This window comes from Sphaerodactylus townsendi, linkage group LG08 (assembly GCF_021028975.2).
Source record: "Sphaerodactylus townsendi isolate TG3544 linkage group LG08, MPM_Stown_v2.3, whole genome shotgun sequence".
Classification (NCBI taxonomy): Eukaryota; Metazoa; Chordata; class Lepidosauria; order Squamata; family Sphaerodactylidae; genus Sphaerodactylus; species Sphaerodactylus townsendi.
This window is the reverse complement of record NC_059432.1, coordinates 7,846,466-7,871,961: the sequence shown is the minus strand read 5'-3', so window position 1 is coordinate 7,871,961 and position 25,496 is coordinate 7,846,466. Positions and strand designations below refer to the sequence as shown.

The window sequence follows — 25,496 nt, the reverse complement described above, 5'->3', positions numbered from 1 at the left end:
TGGGGACCGTGAAGCGGCGGCTCAAAAGGTCCTGAATCTACGCAAACTGAAGCAAATTATCTACTGGTTTTTTAAGTAGAGAATCAACCCAGGTTTACCCTTTTTACAGGAGCAAAGCTTTATGTCGGGTGTTTATACCTGTAGGGTTTTGTGAATGAGGAGTGGTAGCAGTCTGCCCTTCCTGTGTTTGCTGTCAGGTGAGACTGGCTGTTTGGGGGCCTTTTCCCTGGGATTCCTGTCCCCAAATGCCACTTGGGTGGTCTGCTCTAGCTCAATGTTGGAGTCATGCAGCCTCCATGCATGAGTTTAACAGTATAACACCGTACTCTTGTCTGGAGCAGACCCCTAATCTGAGACACTTCAGGACAGCTACCTGGTCTCTCTCTCCACTGAAGGTTGATTGAATGAGTTGACCATCTAAGAGCTTTCCAGTTGCGCTGCCAGTGCCGACTGCCAGAGCTGTACACAGAAGTCCAGCACTGCAGATTTATAGTGCACTGGGAATGACATTTGCTATTTCTGTTCAATCCCTTCCCCCCTTATGCTGAATTTGCCATTTTTGATACTATGGCACCCAGGTGATGTTTTTATTAGCCTTGATCACATGAAACCAGGGACCAGTCCAACAACTGGACAAATTTTGGGTTTCAGTCATATGTTCAGATGTACATGTCTTCAGTGTAACATGAGAAGAAGAGTTTGGAAATATGCCCCCACCCTTTCTCTAAAGGGCTTACAGTGGACTTCTTTTCTCTTCCGCCCCCTACAACAGAACACCTTGTGAGGCAGGTGGGGCTGAGAGAGTTCTGAATGAACTGTGACCAGCTCAAGGTCACCCAGCAGGAAAGTTGGAGTGGGGAAACAAATCTGTTTCACCAGATAAGACTCCACCACTTATGTGGAGGAGTGGGGCATCAATCCTGGCTCTCCAGATAAGAGTCCACCTGCTCTTAACTACTACACCACGCAGAGTTACTCAGTTCCCAGTGGTGACCACAAAATCTCTTCCAGGTGCTTCACTGTGTTCCTTCTTACTTTTCACCTCACCTGCCACTTTGGAGCCAGTTTTGGGAGTTCCTCAGCCATCTGCTATCCTGTTTGTTTTTCTTTGGGGACCTCTGCCATTACACCCCCCCCCCCCCCCCGGCAGTTCATTCCCAAAGAGGATCGATTCCATCCCTCTTTTGCTTTTCTGCCCTTTCAGCTGTTTAACAACCTATAACAGAAACTGTGTCCTCTTGTCTTCCAAGTTTCCCAAGGACCTGCTGGTGTTTGTTTTCCTATCAGTGAGGTGACTGTCAGATCCTTGCTGATGTAAGGAATTTCTGGCGGGTCCTACCAAAGGTTTATCCTAACCTGTGCAGGCTTGAGTGTTCGGTGGAAGCGAGGATTGTTTGGCTTTCAGGATATCAGAACTCGCCGTTCTCCTGGAAGAAGATAGCCACCTGCTGCCCCAGCAGCCCATCTTCTCCTCGCTCTCTGCCACCTGCAGCGGAGCCAATCGGGAGCTTTGTGCACGGCAGCAGACAGGCTGGGCGGGGAGTGAGGGGGCCAGCAGCAGAGAGCAGCTGCCTGGGAGGTCAGCCTCTTCTCCCCCCGACCCCCTCCCAGTGGTGGGATTCAAACATTTTCACAACAGGTTCGGTGGGGGGATCCGAATAATGACTGTTAAAAAGTATTTAAAATATTTTTAATATCACTTTTTTAATTTTAAGTATTAAAAATATTAATACTTAATAGAAATATTTTAAGTATTAAAAAGTGATATTTTAAATTTTAACAACAGGTTCTACAGAACCATCGGAACCCCCTGAATCCCACCTCTGCCCCCACCCCCCGAGAGCTGACAGCGGCTGCCTGGGTGTGGTCACGAATGGGATAGAATGCCAGGGATTGAAGACCCTCCCCCAGGCTTCGTCTACAACCAGGAAGCCGTCCCCAGAGGAAGAGGCTGGGTCAGGAAGGTTTTGTCTTTTCAAAAAACATGTTTTCCAGCTTTTAACTGTGCTGGTTGCCTTTGTTGTGAGTAGCTGGAAGTCACAAAGCAGCGAGCGAGTGCCTTCCTCATTCTGGGAGTCAAGCAGCACCCCCTCCACGAAAATAGAGGCGCGATGGGCAGGAGAATATTGAGGGCACAATGAGAGGCCTGAGGCTGCAGCTTGCCATAGTCTTAAGAGGGAGTCAAGGAGGTATTTTTACAGATCTGGCTAAACCAGGCCTGATGCAGAGATCTGAGGCTGCATTGAAGTGTGCTGCGCTAAAAGGCAGCCTCGCTGCTGGATCTGGTGCCGGCAGGATGACCAAGGCAAGCAGAACAGTCCTTGTCCTGGGAAAACTGGAGATTAATTTTAGGGGGTCTGTTAGGGATGTAGTCAGCGGAAGCCAAATTAGGGAGACGATGTGGTCACTTAAAACCACCCCTTGTGGGATTCTTTCTGCCTACGGCCGCCTTGAGTAGGCTGGTTTCTTTGCGCTGGAAATTCTGAGGCATGTTTAGTCCTCACAAGACGCTTCTGAGGGCCGCCTTTCTCTTGCTTGGTTAATGTTCCTACTTGTGTTGTTCTGCTCATCTGGGGTCTCCTAACCTGAGGTGGCCTCTCGAGTGTCTGTCCTTACCCACACGGGGGAGCAGCCAATCTACTGCTGGATCTAGTGATGTCCAGGCCTACTAGCTCAATAAGTGGGGGGTGTTGCCCAGCTTGGCTCTGGTAAGTCCTATACCAGTGATGGCGAACCTTTGCAAGACTGAGTGCCCAAATTGCAACCCAAAACCCACTTATTTATCGCAAAGTGCCAACATGGCAATTTAACCTGAATACTGAGGTTTTAGTTTAGAAAAAACGGTTGGCTCCGAGGCATGCGTTACTCGGGAGTAAGCTTGGTGGTAGTTGGTGGCTTTGCTTTGAAGCAACCATGCAACTCTTTGAACGGGTGAATTCAACCCTAGGAGGGTTTACTCAGAAGCAAGCCCCATTGCCAGCAACTGAGCTTACTCCCAGATAAAGGATCGTGCTTTGGTTCTTTGCATAAAAATCAGTGGGGTTTAACAGCACTTAACAGGGTTACCTACACTGCTTCCCAAAAACTAGGTCTTAGGTTTAATGCTAATAATCGAGCCCAGCGACCCAGGCCAGCCTAGATGTGTGTGTGTGGAGCGATCCCCCCTCCCCATGACGAACTCTGCATGCGTGTGCCCACAGAGAGGGCTCTGAGTGCCACCTCTGGCACCCGTGCCATAGGCTCGGCACCACGGTCCTATACTCTCCTCTGCTTGCCCCACACCTCTTAATCTGATTGGGTGACCTGCTCTGATGTCACAGTAGGCTGTCCAACCCTTGGCCAATATAGCAGACTATTTAGGTGCAATGAAGAAAACTTGATTCTGACATCCAAGGCCACGGGGGTTTGAGGCTAAATAAAATAATCCCAGGGTATGTTCACACTGTAGGTTTTCCAAGCCTTGTGTCCTGATTGGTTGAATAATCATGAGTCGTTGACGGGCCAGACTGAGTTTCATTGGGGCGTCTTCTTCGCAGTCTCTGCGCCTTCTCTGCACGGCCAGGATCAGGCCCGAGGGGGCCTTGAGTGACCACGGCTGGAATCCAAGCGCAGAGCTTCAGTGGGGCAGCACGCTTGTTTTCCAGATTTTTGGGTGCCAGCACCGTCCGTTTTCAGAAGTTAATCACTTTGATAACAGTTAACCGGCTAGCAGGCAATAATAGAAAATTCGAAATATCCGTATGAATGACAGAAAATGGCAGCATTTGCCCATTCATCTTCATGGGTGTTCTGTGCAGACCCACCCTGGGCTAGTGCAAGCCTGCCGTGGGACATTTTTCGAGTTTTTCCTCTGGCTTTCAGGAGCCCCCCCTCCCCCCAACTGCCTCAGGAGAGCAGAACGCTGCTTAAGTGACCCAGTGAGAAGCTCATAGAGGAAATGAGTGCCCCCCCGCCCAGGCAAGGCCCCCAGACCAAGCACCGGGGGGGGGGGTTCCCCCAGTGTCCAAACTCATCCCCTTGTCTTGGGGAAGAAAATGATGCCCCCCCCCTCCACCGCGGGCTCCGCTCCTGCTTGCCGGGGTGGGGGCTGCTGACTGCAGCGCCTTGGATCCCCAACCACCGGGCGGGGCGGGGGGATCTCTGGGGAGGGTGGGCTGCCTGGCTAAGGTCTCCCCCCTCCCCAGCCTCCAGGCTTGCCCGCGTCACAGGTGCTGGCCTTGGCTGACGGTGCTCCACAGAGGGCCGGGGCTGCGCGCGCGCGCGTGTGTAGGGCGGGGGGGGGGTCTTCCCGTGGGTGCCGCGCCAAGGTGAGGCGGGCGGCGGGGCCAGCGCAGCGGCGTTGCTAGGCGAAGGCGGCCGCCCGGCCCACCGCTGCCGTCACTCGGCCTCCGCCTCTGGCCCGGGCGGGCGGGCGGGCGGGCGCACGTGCGGCGGAGGTGTCGGAGGCGGCATCGGGTGCGTGTGGGGCGCCGCCGCGCCTGCCTCTCCCCACCCCCGGGCGGGCGGGCGGGCGGGCGGGCTGCTGGGCTGGGCTGGGCTGCCCCCCCTCCTTGCCAGGCAGGATGATCGGCGTGAACAGCATCAACAGCAGCGGCAGCGCGGGGCGTCTGCGCTCGCGGTCCATGTGCTCGGTGCGCTACGGGCGCAACTGCCGCGGCGCGGAGACCTTCTGCTACGGCTGGCCGCAGCGCTCGCGCACCCTCAAGCCCGTCCTCTACACCGACCTGGTGGTCAGCCGCCTGCAGAGCCGCAGGAAGAAGAAGCCGGTGAGCGCGCGGACCCCCCCGGCCCGGCCCGGCGGGCGGCCTCGTCTTTTCTCCGCTCGGGGCTGCTGCAGCCACACCCGCCTGCACAGCAGCGCCCGTCGCCACGCGGGCACCGAGGGGCGCAGCTGGCGGATCGGCGGAGGCGAAGAAGGGGCGGCGGGTGGAAAGAAGGGCTCCTCGCTTAGAGGCAATGGCGGGGGGGGGGGAAGCGGGGGTCCACGAGGAGTTGGATGGGATCCGAAAGGCCATCTAGTCCAACCCGCCGCTCAATGCAGGATCAGCCCGCAGCCTCTCTGCCAAGCATCCCTCCAGCTGCCGCTGAAAGATGGCCAGTGCGGAGGAGCTCTGCTGAAGACCTTGTTGTGTTACCCCCCCCCCTTCCCCCATACCCGGTCGGAACCTTTCTTCTGCCCGTGACTGCGGGTCCGCTCCTCTGCTGCCGCCACCAGCAGCAGCAACCATGTGCCCCCCCCCGCCCCCTTGGCCGCCGCCTCCTCCGTGCCCTCTTCTCGTGCTGCTGTTCAGGTGGCCTTCCTGTTGTCCCATCGTGCGCTTGGGAGCCCCAGCAGGCCTTCTATGCTGCTGCTGCCGCTGCTGTGCGCCTCGGTTTCCCATGGGGGGGGGGGCTCTCCTCCTTTGAGGCCTCTGCCCAGGTAGGTCCCTAGACCTTTGGGAGGGGAGGGGGCTGAGTCTACTGGGACCTCTGTGCTCCCAGCCCTTTCTAGGTGTGTGGGAAGCTCTGCTTTGGGGTCAGACGAGCCCCACATGCCCAGAAATCACTACAGAAATTGCTGGGGGCTCCAGACACCGCGGGGGCGGGGGGGGGCTCTGTCCCTCATCCTGCCCCTTTTCCAGGAAAGGGCAGCTTCCCTCTCAGAAGGAGGTTATCCTGGGATGGTGCTGTTCTTCCCAGCCTGCCTGTAAAGGAGGAGCTTCCGCTTTGTAGGCGCTTTCTTGGTTCTGCTGGGAAGGGATTCTGAGCATTCCCTGACCTTTGTCATGTTTCCTTCCTTTTAAAATTCATTTTATCTGGTGGCTGTGGGTTTTTGGAGGGAGGGGGTGGGAATCTAATAAAAGTGGCACCAGTCTCTTAGCCTGAGCACAGAGATGTAGCGGACTAATGGTTGGGATCTTCCACTGCTCCATTGGAAGTCACTACCCTGGACATCCAATGCCCCTGGCAAGAGCTGGACTAGCGTACCCCTCCCCCATCCCTCCTTCAGTGCTCCCCAGGCCTGGGAGCCTGTTTCACAACTAGCAGTGCTCCTAAGCCGATTGCCACAAGATGCTGAAAAGACACACCTCTCCATGAAGACCACTTGGCAGAATTCCTGCTGTTACTCACCATATTTAACATTAACCAAAGCATAAGTCTTGCAGCCCTGAGCCTAAATATCTGATTGCGTGACTGTGGAGCCGGACGTGTGAATACTCTGTGTCACGTGACTTTTGAATGCAACTATTTTACAGAGGCTAGAAACCTTTTAATTTTTCCTTTGCTCCACAGTATAGATTAAGCAGAGACATGACCCTTTTTTTAATTAGAAGATGATACTAGGCCTTGAGAGCCAGCATGGCGTCACGTGTCACAAGATTCGATTCCCTTCTCCTCCTCGAGAAGTCTGCTGGGTAACCTTGGACCGGTCACGGCTCTCTCCGCAAACCCCCTCTTGCCTTGAAAGCCCGTTGGGGTCTCCATAGGACAGTGGCCACTCGGCAGCCCTGTCCAGCACCACCATTCTTTCAATTGCGAAACTTTAAAGTGTTTGATTTTCACAGAGGTTCATATGTGCCCTCTAGTTTTTTGTATTTTAGTAACCTGCTTAAAAACGATAAGTTAAGAAGCTACATGAGGGAGAGAGGATGAGGTTGTGGGATGAGGCTACCTCCACGTTTTCTAGTCAGTTGTGAGGTTCATTGTGAAGTTCTCCATCACTCCCCCCCACACACACACACACACAGTTCAGTGATGAGGAAGAAGTCAATCTGAGGAGCTGCACCCGCTCTTTGGAGCCCAGTTCACAAAAAGGCCTGGTGGCTGTTTTGAAAGTCTGGCCGGAGCTTGGGAACCCCCACCTGCCTGCCTGCCTCCCCCTCTCCAATCGCTTGTGCAGGAAACTGTAATGGAGGTTCATCAAGAAGGGATTAGTCCATCCTGCCATCTGAGGGGACTTCCTTTTCACCTCTTCTGCCCATTGTAATTGGCCACAGGGACCTAGGTATAGATTTTTATGGGGGGGGGGTTCGGGGGGGGCCACAACCCCACCCGCCCATAGGGCATGACCACACCTCCCCAAGTCCCGCCCCGGCCTAGCACTTATAAAAGCAGCTCTCCGAGGCCGGGGACAGCAGCCCTGCCCTCCCCAGCCCTGCCCTGCCCTGCCCTGCCCCCAACCAGCTGGGCTCCCAGCCACAGTTCCTTCTGCCCTCCCCTCTGGGCAGAGGCATAGAGGGAAAATGGAGCCCAGTGCAAAATATGAGCCCCCCCCCCCCCCGCCCGGCAGCCACTGTGATGCTGGAATCCACCCCCAAACAAGCCCAAATTCTCCTTTTAAATCCACCTTAAAGGGAGAATCTGGGGTCCCCAGTTAAACAACATTGAAAGTGATGCTGGTTTGGGGAGGATTATCCCCCACCATGAAACAGCATCACTTTCAATGTGGCGTAGTGGTTAAGAGCAGGTGCATTCTAATCTGGAGGAACCGGGTTTGATTCCCAGCTCTGCCGCTTGAGCTGTGGAGGCTTATCTGGGGAATTCAGATTAGCCTGTGCACTCCCACACACGCCAGCTGGGTGACCTTGGGCTAGTCACAGCTTCTCGGAGCTCTCTCAGCCCCACCCACCTCACAGGGTGTTTGTTGTGAGGGGGGAAGGGCAAGGCGATTGTAAGCTCCTTTGAGTCTCCTACAGGAGAGAAAGGGGGGATAGAAATCCAAACTCTTTTTCTTCTTCTAAACTGAGGACCTCAGATTCTCCCTTTAAATCCATGCCGAAGGGGTGGATTTAAAAGGAGAATCTGGGGAAATTTGGGGGGTGCCTGCTGTCAGGGGTGCAATTGTTAAGCTACCAGCACCAAACTTTCAGGGTATCTTTAGGAGACTCTCCTAATGATACCACCCAAGTTTGGAAAGTCCATAACTTTGGACCCCCTGGACCAAACTTCACAAAACCTGGGTGGTATCAGTAAGAGACTCTCCTGATGATACCCCCCATGTTTGATGAAGTTAGGTTCAGGGTGTCCAAAGTTATGGACCCTCAAAGGTGTAGCCCCCATCTTCTATTAGCTCCCATTGGAAACAATGGAGGATGGGGGCACCCCTTTTGGGAGTCCATAACTTTGGACCCCCTGAACCAAACCTGGGTAGTATCATCAGAATAGTCCCCCAGACAATCCCTGAAAGTTTGGTGCTACCAACCTAAACAATGCGCCCCCTGCAGGCCAAAAACAAAAAACACTTAAAATGTTTTTAAAACGCACAAACGGGGGGGGGGGGGTGGAGCTTCGGACATGAATGGGGGGGTTGAACCCGAGAAAAAAACCCCCCTTACCTACGTCCTTGATTGGCCATTCCTTTTTCCACTGTCTTGTCAGAGGTACTGTAAGTGAAATTTTTGACAAATGTGGGGTGGGGGTAATCCTGCATCTTATTTTACATTACTTGCAGTGAGCAGGTCATTGTCAGCTCTTTTCTCAAAGGTGGGGAAGGCCTGTCACAGATTAGCGAGTCTTTGAAACCACCATGCAATGGAACTGGTGTGGTGGGAATCCTCACAGGGTGGAAGTCAAGGATTCCTGCAGGAAAAAAAAATCCTGGTAGCTTTCCGTCACCCTGCCTCCCAGCCCATGGAACCTGCAGAACCATCCTAGACAAGGTCTGGCAGTATTTTCTTCTTAATGCCTTCAGAATAAAACAGGGACTAGAAGATAGCATGGTGACCAGATTAAAAGATAAAATGATGACTAGACTTTTAGCATAATACTAGTTGCTGAACATCAGAGGGTTCAGAATGGAAACTCTTGGGAATACGCTAGATAGGGTTCATTTTCTTTTCTCACTGGGCAATCCAAAAATGGCAGCTAGCCAAGGTGACTGAAGGAACTTACTGTTGTAGGTTTTCCAAGCTGTGTGACTGTAATCTGGTAGTTAATGTTTCACCATATCTGTGGCTAGCAACATGTTGACCGAAAGAAGCTTCATGTTACAGAGGTGACAAACCTCCGAATACTGGATCTAGGAGGCAGCCGGAGGGGATAGCCGTGTCTTCCATGCCTTATTGTTGACCCTCCAAGTCAATTGTAGATCACTGAGTGAAATGGGATGCTGGAAAAGAGGGACCCTCACTGGTCCAATACAGCACTACTCTTCCTAGGTTCTGATGTCCTTTTCTTATGGTCCTTGTGTGCCAATCCCACCAGCCTGTCACCTCTGCCAACAGCGTCGCTGGTTCCAATTCACTGCTGTTCTCGTGTGCCTTGGGTGTTTGCGAGGGTGCCCAGCTGCCAAGAGTCCATTTCCTAAATATTCACTTCAGCAGGCTTTGCTGCAATGCTTGCATTAGCGTGGCTGTTTCACCAGCCTCTGGAAGAGTTCTGTGCAGCTGACACAGTGGGGCATTCATCATCAACTCAGCCAGAAGGTTTGCTTTCTGCTTTGCAACATGATCATGTGTTCTTCGGTGCTTCCCTGTTGCCTGGAATCTTTCCCCCTTCATACTGGAATATCTGGGAGGGCCTTGTGTGGACTCTGTTCCCTGGTGAGACCCTGTCCCTGCTCCCATTTCATTGAGTGGTTACACTCAAACATCAAAAGAAGATCACATTGCAAGTTGATCATCAGGGGACTGGGTTTACACACACATGCTTGGTGTTAGTTCCAGAGGCTGGAGGGTCCTGGAATTCATATTAATTTGCTGTGCTTTCAAAATGTTTATTTCATCATGCCTAGATTACTTTAGTGGGTTGAAGTGTTCCTTGAATCTATCACAGGAGAGCAAATCCAAAAAGTTCACAACTGTTGGCAGATTTACCTAAGATACTGTTGGTCATAAATTATTTGACCGGATTGTTGAACAAGCTGAGCTTCTCTTCATGGGCCTCTAGCCACAAGCTGAGCAAATGCTCTCACGGGTGCAAGTCCTGATCTCCTGAGGTCACGGAGGGCCTAAACAACTTTCTGCTTAAGAGATGTTCTCTCTCTTCCAATCTGAATTCAACCTGATTTCCAAGATTCTTTGGAATGGCAAACATAAGTTATATTATTAGTCAGAATGGACTGAGAAGGCTTTGAGGTTGCAACCAATCAGAAGTTGCAAAGGAGAGAGTACACGATTAGAGAAGTTAGTTTCCCAGAAGTTTTGACATCCAAAATGTAAATGTATTTTACTTGTTTAAGGACATAGAATGCATTTTTGATAACTTTATTAGCATAAAACCACCTTGTGCAGTGTGGAATGGCATGATATAAATAAATAACAAAAATATATACAGTAGAACCTCGGTTTTCGTTGGTAATCTGTCCGAAAAGAATCGATGAAAACTGAAACTAATGAAAACCGAGGCAAACTTTTCCATAGGAATCAATGTAAATCCAATTCATCCATTCTAGACACTCCAAAAAACACACCAAAACCACATTTTTTTGTGAATAAGCATAGTGTTTAATGCTGAAAACAGTAACAAACAATAACACCAAGACCAGCTTCAGAGCCAGTGGACCAATGTTGCACCAGAAAGCTGTCCAAAGAGGTCTGTTTCTGACGTCTCTTTAAGATTTGTCTGAAATGGGGCAAGACATTCTCATTAAACAAGTTGCAGACACGGCCTACAACAGCTTTGTCCGGGTGATTCTTCTCCACAAACCCCTGCACCTTACTGCAAATCGAAGAAAACCAAGATAAATTTTTCACTGAAAAAATCGATGAAAACCGAGGTTCCACTGTATTGCATATTTCTGACATTTAAAATAAAATCTTAATTTTATTTGTGCAGAATTGGAGAAATGCCCACATATATTTTTCTGTTTAGAGGATAATTTTAGTTGAGAAAAAGAGATCATAAACTTTGTTCTTTGGATTTAGAAGTCCTCTTCACTCAGTCATTGTATTATTGACTTTCAGATCAGTTGGATGTTGAATTAATTTTAATTAATTGCATATTCTGATCTTATACATTTATTGTCATTTTGAACAATCATATCCTTGAAAATATGGAGTAAATGGCTACGATATATGTGCATGTTGTGTTACATAAAAATATACAAATATGCATTACTTAGTATTACTTACAAAAATATAAGTGACTGGATCTCCACAGATCTCAGAAACTAAGCAGGGTCGGCGCTGCTTAGTACTTGGATGGAAGGGCACCAGGGAAGACTGTGGTAGCCACACGGAGGCAGGCAACGGCAAACAGCTTGTCTCTGGCCTTGAAAACACTGCGGGGGTCACTGGAAGTCAGCTGTGGCTTGACAGCACTTTCCACCACCAGTCTTTATTAATAACTTTAAAATCTGAAAGTGGAGGTCAGTTATAAGATTATAAGATTATTTTTATATTAAGATGTCAGGGTAAAAGAATGATATAAGAGCAAGCATGAAAGATAATCAGGGGGTTGGGGGTGGGTCTCTAGTGACTTTCCTTTCACTGTGTCCTTAGAGATGCTACTTGGTAGGCTGGCTGGTATGGGAACATTAAAGGCTCTACCTTATGTTGCAGCTAGCAAGACCTCTGTTGGCACCCATGGGGTTCTAGGCCTCTCCTTCCCCATAGTAGTGAAGAGTGCTGAAGACTGGGCCTATTGATGCTGGGGGAAATGGGAGGTTGGGTGGGGAGAATTTAAGTTACGTGGAAATAGCCCTGCCCCCAAGATCTCTTGTTGTGGGCCTTCATGCACCATTTCTCCAGGATGAATAAGAAATTGGAAGAAGGAATTCCTCTTAAAAATAAAACTGAACTTAATTGTGCAGAATCATGCAGGTTTTCCTGGTTTAGCTATGTTTCCTTGTATCAATCATTTTTATATACTGTGGTTCTTATTAGTGTTTTTATTGGTGTTGATTATTGTTGTTGATATGTTTTTGTGTGGATCTTCCCCTGAGACTTGTGCTGGTGTGGTCTTCTCTTCAGCTTCTTTAGTCATGATCAGGTCCTTCTTTTTGTTTGCCAGTCTGTCTCCCAGCTGCTGTTGTTTCCCCCACTCCTGCTGAGTCTCGGCTTCTTTTTTCTTGCTGATCCCTCTTCTGTGGTGAGTTGTAGCCCAACACACGAGTCAACTCTGCCGGTTTTGATCATGTTTTCAGGATGGCACCACAAGAGGAGGGATTGGGCTTTCCTCACAAGTGGTTATCATAAAGAAGAGCCCCCTCAGCCTCCTCGCTCACATATTCCCTCTGCCACCCCCCACCCTTTGTACTTCGTGCATTAAAAGGAGAGTTTGAATTTGGTTGTCAGGTGCTGCTAGAACAGTGACTGAGGACAACCCGCCATTCTCTTGCTTGCTTGTTCCTGAGCAGTCAGGCACATGGAGAGGGCCTGACTCCTCGCCCCTCTTCTCCTCAGCCCAAGCTGCGTTTTCTCCTCCCAAAACCACTGGCAGCCTGGAAAGGCAAGGAGAGGCCAGCAGCAAGGAAGGTGAGCAGCAGCTGCTGCCACCATAACATCCTTATGCATAATTCCACCCCCCCCCCGTGCTTCTATCACCCCACCACTTCTGCCACCCTACTACCACCTGCTGCTTCTGCCACCCCATCACTGCTTCTGCCGCCGCCACCCCAGCAGCTTTCAACACTTACCAACACCGGGGGGGGGGGGGAGGTTAAAGCAGCAGTTAAGCCCTGTTTTCCTAGAGCCCATTGAATTTTCCACTGCAATGGGCTTTACTGCTAGTGTTTTCATAACTGCGAAATGCTCCAGATCTCTGAGGAAGAAGAGGCTGGCCCATCCGGTGCCCCGCTGCTCTCTTCAAGCCCATCTGTGTGGGGGTAGAGCAAGTCCCAGCTCTGCAGCATCTGTCTCCGAATAAATTTAATGTGTGGGAGAGGCCCTACTGCACTGGGAAGGGGCCCAGAGGGGAAGGTTGGTCACATGTCCCAAAAACATGCAGCCACCTCTAATGCAGTCACTAGATAGCATTCCCAATTTTCCTCATGCTTTGCATAATGCTACATGTTTGTTAGCTGCAGAATTTTCCTTACTTTGCTGCTTCTTGATCATTTGGGTTGCCGTTTTTCTGCATTGTTCTTACTTTACACTGTCCTTCTTCATATAGGAAAAGCAGAACCACTTGCATCTTCCACATGTGGCAAGGCCAGAGAGCTGCCTGAGGGCACCCCGGTTCTTGGTGCTTGGCTTTCGTTGCTCTCCTCAAGTGGAATTTGTCTTTTTCCCTGTCAAAGCACATGGGGTTGAAATTAGGTGTGAGCTTTCCCTTGTCACCCAAGATCCCCTTCTGGCAGGTCGATTGAGTCCCCTGTAGCTTATCTATGAAACAAGATATGCTTTGCTTTGCAGTTACTTTTGCTGAGTCTTGTCTACCATCCTGCCCAGTCCCCTGCTTGGGATGGACTCTCTTAGAATCCTGCTTCAATTTCACCAGGCACAGTAATTCTGCATGATCTGCAAATATTTCTGCTTTACTGTTCACCCCTGACTTCACATCATTTATAAATAATTCTTACTTCTTTCAGTTCTGGAATACTGTCCACACAGTCTTTCTTTCCCACAAGTTAACGGTTCACAAAATGACCTACCCTCTTATCCTATGACCGCTACACTTCTCCTTTATTAACACTCTTTTGTAAAGGACCAAAGCGTTTTGAAAAGTTGTGTCATTTTCTACCCAGTTCTGACCTGATCCTGCCATGTCTCCCAGGCGGGATGTGGGATCCTCTCGCCACAGACTGCTCCCCTCCCCTCCCCTCCCCTCCCTGGGACTGCGATCTGTTCGTTGTCTCTTGGTTTCATTTTCCAGGCAAGACCTGACTTGCTTGTTGGATACTCGCTGCCTTTTGCACTTCAAAGTTCTGGGGAGTGGGAATTGTTTGGACCCAAGTGAAGGCCGGGCTGCCTCTTTCCTATGAGACTGAAGGGGAGCCATTCCCTCCGCCCCCTCTTGGGAGCTGGTGCAGAGAGGTGGAAGTGATGTGATGTGGAAGGGAGGGCTTGGTGAGGGGTGTAAAGGTGACCCCTTCAGCACTAAAACCTCTGGCAAAAGAAGACTAAATGGCTTTTCCTGACGTGGTTTTCAATGAAAGAAACTGAACACGGAGGCTCGTTGTTGAACAGTCCGAGGGCACAACAGGTCGGTGAGACAGCATTTGCCAAAGCAGGCTGATTCTTCCTCAGTCAGGCTTGTTCTTCTGTCTTTTTAACAATTCTGCCCTTAATTAAAGTTCCCACCTTAATTAAGCTTTATTTGGAATAGACGGTCTAATTTCCTTCATTTCCCCAATTCCTTTTAAAAGAAAATGCCCTTATATTTTGATACCTTCTAATCCTTTTAGCATGCTGCATATTTGGGCAGAGGGTGAATTTCTCCAAGTAATTTTGGGTAAATATTATCTGGCATCCATGGTTTCATTTTTACTTGTCATTCCATGAGATGAATTGATTCAATAAAAAAGTGTTCCATTTGTAAGACCTGATCAAGACTGTCAGCTTTAGGACATTGTTGAGGTCATGAATTGCCACTTAGGTGCCATGAGTTGGAAGCAACTTGAGGGAACATCACACTTGCAGACTTTCACACCTGACTCTGTACTCAGGAGCCCAATGAGGACCGGGAATGTCTTGATAACAGTTTCCACACCCTCTTTTTCCATTTTTAAAACATTTCTTGGCCATCTTGCCACTCTCTGTTCCTGTATTTAACAAGCATTCATTGCATTCTGTAATGTGCTCCTCTGTTTGCATCGTGCTTTGCCTGGGTGCCAATTTACATTTCTTTCAACAGAGTTTGTGTCCACCTGTTTGCCAGGGTGTGGCCAAGACAGCCACTTTTTAAGGGAAGTCTCCTTGTCTCCGTGTTTTTCGGTCTAGTATGTGCTGGAGTTTATGCAGAGGCATACCAGACGCCTGCCCCTGACACATGGGCAGGGGCGAGAGCGCTCGAAGACAACAAAGCAGCAGAATTTCCTGCTGCCTGGTCCGCTCCAAGTGCTCTTGACCCCACCCATGTCACCCTGGACATGGGCAAGGTCTAGGGTGCCCGGCTCCCCCCCCCCACTCCCCCCTGCAAGCTGGGCTCCCAGCCGGCAGCCAGCAGTCCCTTCTGACCTCCACTCCGGGCAGGCCAGAAGAGACTACAGTCCCCAGCCTTGGAGACCTGCTTTTATAAGCACTGAGGCCGGGGGTGGGGCTTGGGGAGCTGGAAGGGGTGGGATTCCCTGCTCCCCAAGCCCCATTCCCAGCCTCAGTGCTTATAAAAGCAGGCCTCGGAGGCCGGGGACTGCAGTCTCTTCTGGCCTGCCCAGAGGGGAGGTCAGAAGGGACTGCAGGCTGCTGGCTGGGAGTCCAGCCACGAGGGGGGAGCGTGGGCACCCTAGACCTTGCCTATGTCCATGGCGACATGGGTGGGGTTGAGGGTGCTCGGAGCCAACAAGGCAGCAGGAAGTCCTGCTGCCTCCTTGTTTTCGCACATGTGTCATTGACATGGGTGGGGTCAGGGCTGCTCGAAGACAATGAGGCAGCAGGAAGTCTTGCTGCCTCATGGCCTTTGAGTGCCCCAACCCCGCCCATGTCGGTGACACATCGGCTGGGTCAAGGGCGCGTGAAAACGACAAGACAAGACATGGTGGGCCGATTTTGCGCCCCCCACGTGACTGGAAGAGTGGCGCCCAGGGGCAAAGGGTACCCCTTGATCCTACATGGATATGCCACTGAGTTTATGTTTTCATGCAATCTTTGCATGTCTTCATTTCCCTCAAACTGGCTGGGCAGATCCTGTCTCTCAAGCCCGGGCACAGGAGGGGTCACTCCGGAGTGTGTCAGTTGTCAGTTCCCTGAAGCCTGTGTTGTGTCTACAGTTGTTGTCTCATCCTAATTATTCAGCTCATCTTTTCTTTCTTTGCAGGCTTTGTATAGCTCCATCAAGAATGAAAAGCTGCAGTGGGCCATGTGAGTACTTTCTCCTTACTGCATCCAAATGACGCACAGTGCTCTTCACCCCACTCTCTGAACGCTACTTTTTATTTTTTATTTTTATAATTAGATTTCTGAACCGCCCTACCCCAAAGGGCTTAGCTTCACATTTTCCTTTGTGCCTTGGTGGACTAGGTCCAAGACTATCCACTTTTAATTCCCTCCCCCACAACTGCCTGGATGCCTGGGTTAAGGGGCTGAAATTATGAATTGCCATCTTCTGCAACCTGTTCCAAAAAGTTGCGAGACCAGAACAGCCAGCTAGAGGCAGAATGTGTATTGTGGCCACTCTCCCGTTGTATCCAGTAATTCTTGTCTGGGAATGTGCATTTCTGCTAGGCGTAATGTAGATGGTCTCTCTGTACTAGAAGTCAGGCAGTGGGGCTGCTCTTTGTACTGTTCAAAAAACTCATCTCTCTTGATGTATTGTTGAAGACTTTCGTGGACGGAATTAACTGGCTGTTGTTGGTTTTCTGGGCTGCGGTCTGGTAGTTTTTCCTCCTCCATCAATAGCTGGCATCTGCAAAGGCATGTCATGGTAAGACATCTTGGAAAACCCATATCAGCCATCTCTCTTGAGCTTCCTGTGAGTTTCCTGGGACCAAGTGATTTATAGTGTGAACATACATGAATCAGATCCTTGGTTCAATAAGGTCAGCATTGTCTACTCGGACTGGCGGCCGCTCTCTGGGATCTTTGAAAGAGGCGGCCCAGTCCTTTTTAACAGGAGATGCCAGAGATTGAGAGTGGGACCTTCGACAAGCAAAGCAGAGGCTATTCTACTGAGCTGCACTGCCCCCCCCCCCCCCGCCCCAAGAGCTGGTGCAGAGTTACATGTGAATTTGTCCCCCGACAGGTTTTTTAATAGAAGAAAACAACATTGAGAGGCTGCAGTCATGAGCGGAAGAACTGAGGGGGAAGCAGGGGCTGCTTGTTCTCTTGGGTCATTTTCTGCTCAGAATTGCCCCCAGCTACTTGGGAGGGAGGGCAGCCTTCAATGATGACAATGACACTAATTCCTGGAAAAGCTGGAATTGTCAAATCACACCTATCTAGCAACCTCTGGAAACTCTGTGATTAAATCATAGAGATCTTGGTGATTCTTAGAGAGGACTGGGTGACATCAGGCCAACATCTTGGTGGCCAGTTTAAAAAAAAACTTTTTAAAAATTCTGTCACCCCAAATAAGGCAGGGTTAGGAGTCCCTTGGCAAAGGCTGGTAATCTTACATGAACGTCTTTTTAGGATTGCACCATTTAATGTCTAATTTATGATGGAATTCTTGAGAAAATAGGCCTGTGCTTGGTGCTAAACTTTGCAGTCTTGCCTTGGCTTCAGCTAGAGCCTCACCTCATTCTAGTTCTTGGGATTGTTTCTTAGAAACAGCTGAGTCTTTGTGAGTGGTTTTGAAATTGCAGCTGAGAAGCAGGCCACTAGCTCTTCTGTAGTTTGAGTTTGCTTAGCTCAATGGTCTTTTTGCTTGTTTGGTTTTCTGGTTATAAAACTGAATTTTTGAAAGTATGTTTTTAAATATTGGATATGTTTGTCTAAAACAGAAGTCTGCAACCTGCGGCTCTCCAGATGTTCATGAACTACAATTCCCATCAGCCCCTGCCAGCATGGCCAATTGTAGTTCATGAACATCTGGAGAGCCGCAGGTTGCAGACCCCTGGTCTAAAATGTTTGATATTTTATTATGACTATCAAAAGGAACAAATAGTTCAAAAACCTAGCAATGAGGGGGATAAAACTTTAAATGGTTCAGCCACGGGGCATGAACCAAAGCCTTAGATGTCTCTACATTAATGCTCAAAGCATGGGTAATAAACAGGATGAACTGGAACTCTTAACATGGCATAATAAATATGATAGGCATCACTGAAACCTGGTGGGATGAATCTCATGACTGGAATGTAATAATTGAGGGGTACAATCTATTTCAGATAAATAAACTAGGAAAGTCTAGGGCAGTGATGGCTAACCTTTGGCACTCCAGATGTTATGGACTACAATTCTCATCAGCCCCTACAATTGGCCATGTTGGCAGGGGCTGATGGGAATTGTAGTCCATAACATCTGGAGTGCCAAAGGTTCGCCACCACGGGGCTAGGGAGTAGCACTATATGTCAGGGATAATTACACCTGTGAGAGGGCCATGACTTAAATCCTGGGTACCAGGTTTAGAGCATCTGGGTAAAATTTAAGGGAGAGAAAAACAACATTGATCTCATTGTGGGTGTCTATTACAGACCCCCAAGCCAGACTGAGGAGTTGGATGATGCCTTCCTGGAGCAGATGACCAAACTTTCACAAAGAAAGCCTTCGACAATACATTTTCACAAAGAAGATTAATAGTAGTAATGGGAGATTTCAATTATCCAGATATTTGCTGGGAGTCAAACTCAGTCAAGACTACCAGGTCCAACAGTTTCCTCACTTGCCTTGCAGATAATTTCATGGTCCAGAAGGTGTGCAAGGCAACAAGGCTATTTTAGATCTGGTCCTAACCAACAATGATAACCTGATTAATATGGTGGAAATGGTAGGGTCCTTAGGTGGGAGTGACCATATTCTCCTGGACAAGGATGTAGGTTAGAGGGGGGTTCTCGGGTTCAGACCCACCCGCATTGCATGTCCGAAGCTCTGCCTGCCCCCCCCCCCTTTGTGGTTTTTTGTATTTTTAAAGTGGTTTTTTTTGTTTTTGGCCTGCAGCGGGTGCAGTTTTTAGGCTAGCAGCACCAAACTTTCAGGCTATTGTCAGGTGACACTCCTGATGATACCAGCTAAGTTTGGTGAAGGTTGGTCCAGGGGATACAAAGTTATGGACTCCCAAAGCGGGTGCCTCCATCCCCCATTGTTTCCAATGGAAGCTAATAGTAGATGGGTCTACCCATTTGAGGGTCCATATCTTTGGACCCCCTGAATCAAACTTCATTAAACCTAGGTAGTATCATCACGATAGTCTGCTGCTACCACCCCGGTTTGGTGAGGGTTGGTCCAAAGTTATGGACTCCCAAAGCTGGTGCCTCCATCCCCCATTGTTTCCAATGGAAGCTAATAGGAGATGGGGGCTGCATCTTTGAGAGTCCATAATTTTGGACCCCCTGAACCAAACTTCACCAAACCTGGGTGGTATCATCAGGAGAGTTTCCCAAAGATACCCTGAAAGTTTGGTGCTGCTAGCTTAACAATTGTACCCCTGACATCAGGCATCCCCCCAAATTTCCCCAGATTCTCTTTTTAAATCCACCCCCTTCGGCATGGATTTAAAAGGTGAATCTGAGGTCCCCAGTTTAAAAACTGAAAGTGATGCTGTTTCAGGGTGGGGGATAATCCACTCCCAAACAGCATCACTTTCAATGTTGTTTTAACTGGGGACCCCAGATTCTCCCTTTAAGGTGGATTTAAAAGGAGAATCTAATTTAAACACCATTGAAACTGATGCTGTTTGGGGGTGGATTCCAGCATCACAGCAGCCGCCCATGGGCGGGGCGGGGGGGTGGGGGGATGCAAACCTCAGATTTTGCACCAGGCTCCATTTTCCCTAACTGCCCCTCTGCCTGGAAGGGAGAGAGAAGGGACTGCCGGCTGCCAGATGGGAGCCCATCGGTGGGGGGGGGGGGGAGTTGGGGGGGGCAGGGCAGGGGAGTCTGCTGTCCCTTGCCTCAGAGAGCTGCTTTTATAAGCACTGAGGCCAGGAGGCGGGGCTTGGGGAGGCGTGGCCTCGCTCCTGAACCCCGCCATAAAAAATCCATACCTACGTCACTGTCTCCCATCAGGGTGATGTCTGCTTCCAACTGTAGACTAGCTGATCCCAGGTCTCATCCAAGGAAGATAGGATGATATAAACTTTTATGAGACTCGGGAAAGTCCATTCCTCTGTCTTCTAACTGAGCAAAGAGAGATCTCATTTGCTGTAGATGAGAAGACATACATTCATTTGCCTTTAACTTACAGTTATATAATTTTCTGGCAATCAGCATTTTGGAGCCAGCTGAATCTTGTAGAACTCGTGGCAAGGAGAGAGTGGTGCAGTCTTCTTGCACACAACAGGAACCTTCTTCACCCATGGAAATAAACACTCTTCAAACATGTTCTTCTTTCCATAGGAAGGCCTTCACTTAATAAGTTGCAAGATATACAAGACTACAAATATAAACTACTATACCTATACAGAACACTTCTAATCTTAATCTATATACAGCACACAGGTTTCTAAGTTTTCTCTTCAGACAGCTCATTACAGAAGAACAATATGCAGAGTAGGGGGTTACATATAAAGGTTCCCAACTCCAGCTTAGGCTCAGTCTCATACATTGGATACATTATCCTGCCTCAGCAACAAGCCCCCGATTGGTCCATAACTTTCCACCAATCCCTTCAAAGATCTATGCTTGTTACTTTTTCACTGAAGCCTAACTGTCACTTGAACTTCACATGACCTTTAACTTTATGATGCTTTCTGCTGGACTGAGAAGCTGAACATATATTCATCCATTTTGTTTGTCAGCCATTTTACTAGTCCTGACAGTGGTCTTTTCCAACTCTGTGATTCTATTATATAAAAAAGACCCAAGTGGTGATCTGTAACTCCTGAGCTTTAAACACTGTTTCGAGTGCAGGAGTTCTTGAGAAGGTTCAGGAGACTCTGCCGAATGGAGAATAATGAGTGAGCTCTGCGGCCCCACCACACAAAGCCTTTGGGTCGTAGCCGCAGAACACACAGTTTTTTAAAGATCCCATTTGTCTGTGTGGGGTGGGGGGTGTTGTGGGAACCAGAGTCAGCTCCTTTGAAGCCAGCTTCTTTTGGCTGGCCCCCTGGGAAGAAACCTGTAGGCGGCCCCCGTGGAGGGAGCTGCTGCCGTGCCCCCAGATCCTTTGCAACAGAGGAAATGAAAAGGGTGAAATAATGAGCAAGTAGGCTGAGCTGAGAGCGCTTCTCAGCGAGGCCGTTAAGCTTTCATGCAATGCTGCTGCTCACTGTGCAAAACAATTCTCAGCCAACAGAAACGTCCCTCGCTGGCCCAGAGAGGCTTGGGAGGAATAAACAGATCAGGAAGCTGGTGAGGCTGCTGCTGCTGCCTTAGGCAGTGAGAAGCTGGCATCTCTTGCACACGCACTGATGTTTTTGGGTGCTCCTTTTTGAAGAGAAGAGATTGTGGCATCTTGCGTAAGGCAGAGCTTAATTTGCATACAGGCTCAGAACCCAGTTAAAGAGTGAAATATCCTCCCCTACAGATTACTGTTATTGGCAGAGCTGCAGAAGCTCCAACTGAAACAGGGAGGTTGAGCAAGATGAAAGGTTCTTCTCTTTGCATCTGTGTATGATTGTGGCAACCAAAAGGAGATGTGAAGTTTATTTATTTTAAGCATTTTGTTTCATTTTCCCCACCCCATGGTGTCATGCCTATTAACCGCCTCCAAATAATCAGACTCAGGTTCAGCGAAACCAGTTTATTGCATCAGTGTAAATGAACAGGTACACTCCAAGGTTTATTTGCTGGATCTAACATTCTCACCCTAAGCAGCAGCCTACACCCTGTCCGCTCTGTACCCCCTCCCTCTAAGATCCCCCCCATAGGCCATGCAGCTTCTCCAAAGCCAGAACCCTGAAAAGGGCCAGCTGCTGCCTGGCTGGGGAAGAGTCTGGTCACTACCAATCTCTAAACAAAGGAAGCACGAGCAGCGGCAAGAACTGAGTAGGGCCACAGTCTCCCGGACTCCGCTGGGTGTCCATGGCAAGACCAAGGGAGATGGGGGCTTGACCCATGGCCATGTTAACAGGCATCAATAAGAGACTGTGGCTGTGCACATTTCTGTCTGTTTCGATAGTTTGTATCCTAAGTGCCTGGAAGAAGATGGGGAGAGTGTTTTTTATTGATTTCTCTCTCCTCTTGTAGACTCCACACTCCATCTTCCGAGTACCCACCCCCCTTGCAGGCTATCCCTGCACTGTTCTCCGGCAGGCGCCCTTTCGGGGGGCTGTGGCAGGTCTCGGGCCTCAGGCTCTCTGGTCCTCCCTCTCCTCCTTCCTTTCTTATCCACGTTTCTCTCTCTCTCTGCCTTCTGCTCTCCTTCTCCTCTCTTCCTCTTGCCTTCTGTTTTCCCCTTATACCTTTCCTGCCTGTCAATCACCCACCAATCCCCAAGTGACCTCCTCTCCCTTTTTCTTGCCAGCCCCGCCCCCGGGACCGCTCCTCCAGGCCCTGCCCCACCTCCTTGGCGTGGGCCGGTGTCGGGCCTTCTGCACGCCGTCTCCACCCCTCTAGCGGGGCCGGAAGCCAGATCTGTCTCCCCTAGCTCCGGCTCCATTGTCCCCAGCCTTGCCTCTCTTGGGGCCAGGGGTGCTTTCCCGCATGTCCCAGGGGAAAGGCAGAAGGTGCCTGCCTGCCTGGCCCCCTTCAGAGTGGCTGCAGCATTCCCCAACAACCGGCTCCCTCCCACCGCATTGGACGGCTATTCCCCCATCCACGTGGCTCTGTTCTCTCCTCTCCAGTGAGTTCAGGGGGGCGGGGGTGGCTCGTCTGTGGCGGGGCCTTGGCACGGGGCAAGTCCAGGGCTGAAGGCAGGGGTGGGTCTGTCCCACCTGGCCCCAGACATTGTACTTCAAAATCAAATTCCAAAACATACCACAAAAGAAAAAAAGACATAAATTTACCAAATTATAAAGTACTTATTTCAGAAAGACTTCCAGTTTCTTCTGCACTGAATATTAACCCTTAAACCCTTCACTTTCAGCACTTGGCCACTAAGCTTCAAAATGAAATTACATCTGTAGCGTCATTATTAATTTAAAAGCTCTCTATTGGAACTCATTTTAACCATCCTTTATCTTCAAAACCACTAGTTATCAATTTTTTTCTGTTTTGCCTAAATATTCTATCAAGGGTTTCAATGAACATAATTAAGTTCTTTAAGTAGTGCCATTCTTTAACTTGGCCATCTTAGCCAGCTCTACAAGCCCAATCCAAACTGGGGTGGTGGTAATTGACTGGCAGCCAGACACAGGGCTACTGTGGTGCCGTGGTGCCGTATATGTACCGAAACCAGGGAAGACCATGCGAAATTGAATCATAGAATCATAGAGTTGGAAGAGACCACAAGGACCATCAAGTCCAACCCCCTGCAAATGCAGGAACACACAATCAAAGCACTCTCGACATATGCTCATCCAGCCTCTCTTTAAAAACCTCCAAAGAAGGAGACTCCACCACTGTCTGAGGCAGTGAATTCCTCCCAACAACCCTGAAGGTTAGGAACTTCTTCCTAATGTTTAGGTGGAATCTCTTTTCCTTCACCTTGAATCCATTACTCCGTGTCCTAGTATCGGAGGCAGCAAAAAACAAGCTTACTCCCTCTTTGACATGAGATCCCTTCAAATATTTAAACGTGGATATCATGTCACCGCTTAACGTACGCTTCTCCAGATTAAACTTCCCCAGCTCCCTAAGCCTCCCTTCATAGGGCATGGACTCCAGACCCTTTTCCATTTGATTTGCCCTCCATAGGACCCACTCCAGCGATTAAATATTTCATACGAACTTCACCGGTGCTTAGGGCGTACACAGTATTCCAGGTGAGGTCTAACCAATGCAGAATAGAAAGGTACAATTATATCCCTCAATCTTGACATTATACTCCTATTGATACAATCCAGAATCACATTGGCTTTCTTGGCCGCCGCATCACACTGCTGACTCATGTTCCGTTTGTGGTTTACTAAGACTCCCAGTTCCCTTTCACATGTAGTATTGTCAAGCCAGGTGTCACCCATTCTATATCTGTGCATTTCATTTTTTCTGCCTGAGTGTAGAATCTTACATTTATATCTGTTGAAACTCATTTTGTTTGTTTTGGCCCAGCTGTCTAATCTGTCCAGGTCATTCTGAATTCTGACTCTGTCCTCTGGGGTATTAGCTAGCCCTCCTAATTTGGTGTCATCTGCAAATTTGATTAACATTCAATTATCCAAGTCGTTGATAAAAATATTGAATAGCATTGGGCCCAGGACAGAACCCTGTGGCACCCCACTAGTCACTTCTTTCCAGGATGAAGATGAGCCATTAATTAGCACCCTTTGAGTTCGATCAGAACCCTGTGGCACCCCACTAGTCACTTCTTTCCAGGATGAAGATGAGCCATTAATTAGCACCCTTTGAGTTCGATCAGACAACCAATTAGAAATCCATCCAATAGTAGCATTGTCTAGTCCCGTGGTGGCGAACCTTTGGCACTCCAGATGTTATGGACTACAATTCCCATCAGCCCCTTCCAACATGGCCAATTGGCCATGCTGGAAGGGGCTGATGGGAATTGTAGTCCATAACATCTGGAGTGCCAAAGGTTCGCCACCACTGGTCTAGTCCATTGGTACGGGAGGTTTTAAGAAGACTCATGTTTAACCAGTTATATGTCAGATTGTCTACGTGTGAGTTTCTCAGGGATAAACTAGACTTTCTCGGGTATTGGGTGTCACATGAGGGGTTGGAAATGGACAAAGTACGAGACGTTGTGGGATAGGAGGCCTGGAAACAGTTGCAGTCATCTTTTACCGGGATTACATTGCGGCGGTTGGCAGAAATAGCTCTTCCTTTAACTAATCTCATGAAAACCAAAGGGAAGGGGCCCCAAAGCAACAAACTGGAAGCCAGACTACTGTGGGTTGGGGTTTTCCAAGTGGCATTCAATAAACCAAAACAAGATTTCACATCCGAACCCATCTTCCAAGACGCAGACCTCGAGAAGCCATTCATTGTCCATGTAGATGCTTCGGATGTGGCGATGGAGTTGCATTCCTCCAGAAGGGAGAGGATGGGAAATTGCACCCCTGTGACTATCTCTCAAGGAAATCCACAAGGTCGGAAGTGAACTGGACAGTGTGGGACAAAGAAATGGGGGCTATCAAAAAAGCACTGGCAGCCTGGAGACGTTGGCTAGAGGGAGCGGAACATCCATTTGACGTCTGGACAGATCACAAAAATCTGGCGACTTTAAGGAGCCCCAGCAAATTAAATGCTAAGCAGTTGCGATGGGCGGATTTCTTCTCCAAGTTTAACTTCACCCTTCACTTCTTCCTGGGGAAGGAAGACTTTCTGGTGGTTGCCCTTTCCCACTTGCCCCATGTCCTGGGTCATCGGGGGCCCACACACTCCACCGTCCTTACCCCAACTCAACTAGGCTTAGCGGTATCAACTCGCAGCCAGACCCGGGGGGCGGGATGCACCGGGAACTCAGTTACGTACCCCTCTCCAACAGGGGATAGAACAGATACTCCATGATGGTGATTGATCCGGAACTTAATTAATTGGGGGGAGACCTAAGGGAGGAGGGTGGACTGTGGTGGCGAGCAGAAAAGCGATATGTTCCCTCAGCATTACATGCCAACGTGCTGAAAGGGCGCCATAATGTAAAATCTGCCAGATACTTTGGGCTTGTGAAAACATTGCATCTAATCCATAAACAATTCTGGTGGTGCACTCTTTGTAAGGAGGCTTACATGAAAGGCTGACCAGTGTGTGCCATGGCTAAAACAGTGCCAGGGAAACAGCCAAGTTTACTGCAACCATTGCAGGCCCTGGCGGCCCTGTGGAAAAT

The 25,496-nt window shown here is 49.4% G+C and overlaps 1 protein-coding gene across 3 annotated transcripts in view; it reads left to right on the top strand.

Annotated features, from left to right (window-relative positions):
* Nucleotides 1-25,496, top strand: part of PSD (pleckstrin and Sec7 domain containing) — a 107,078-nt gene that overhangs the window by 70,546 nt on the left and 11,036 nt on the right. For all 3 annotated transcript variants that reach the window (XM_048505572.1, XM_048505571.1, XM_048505570.1), the window contains one exon: nucleotides 15,835-15,878. In XM_048505572.1, coding sequence (XP_048361529.1) covers nucleotides 15,835-15,878 — 44 coding nt within the window. The remainder of the gene's footprint in view (nucleotides 1-15,834; nucleotides 15,879-25,496) is intronic.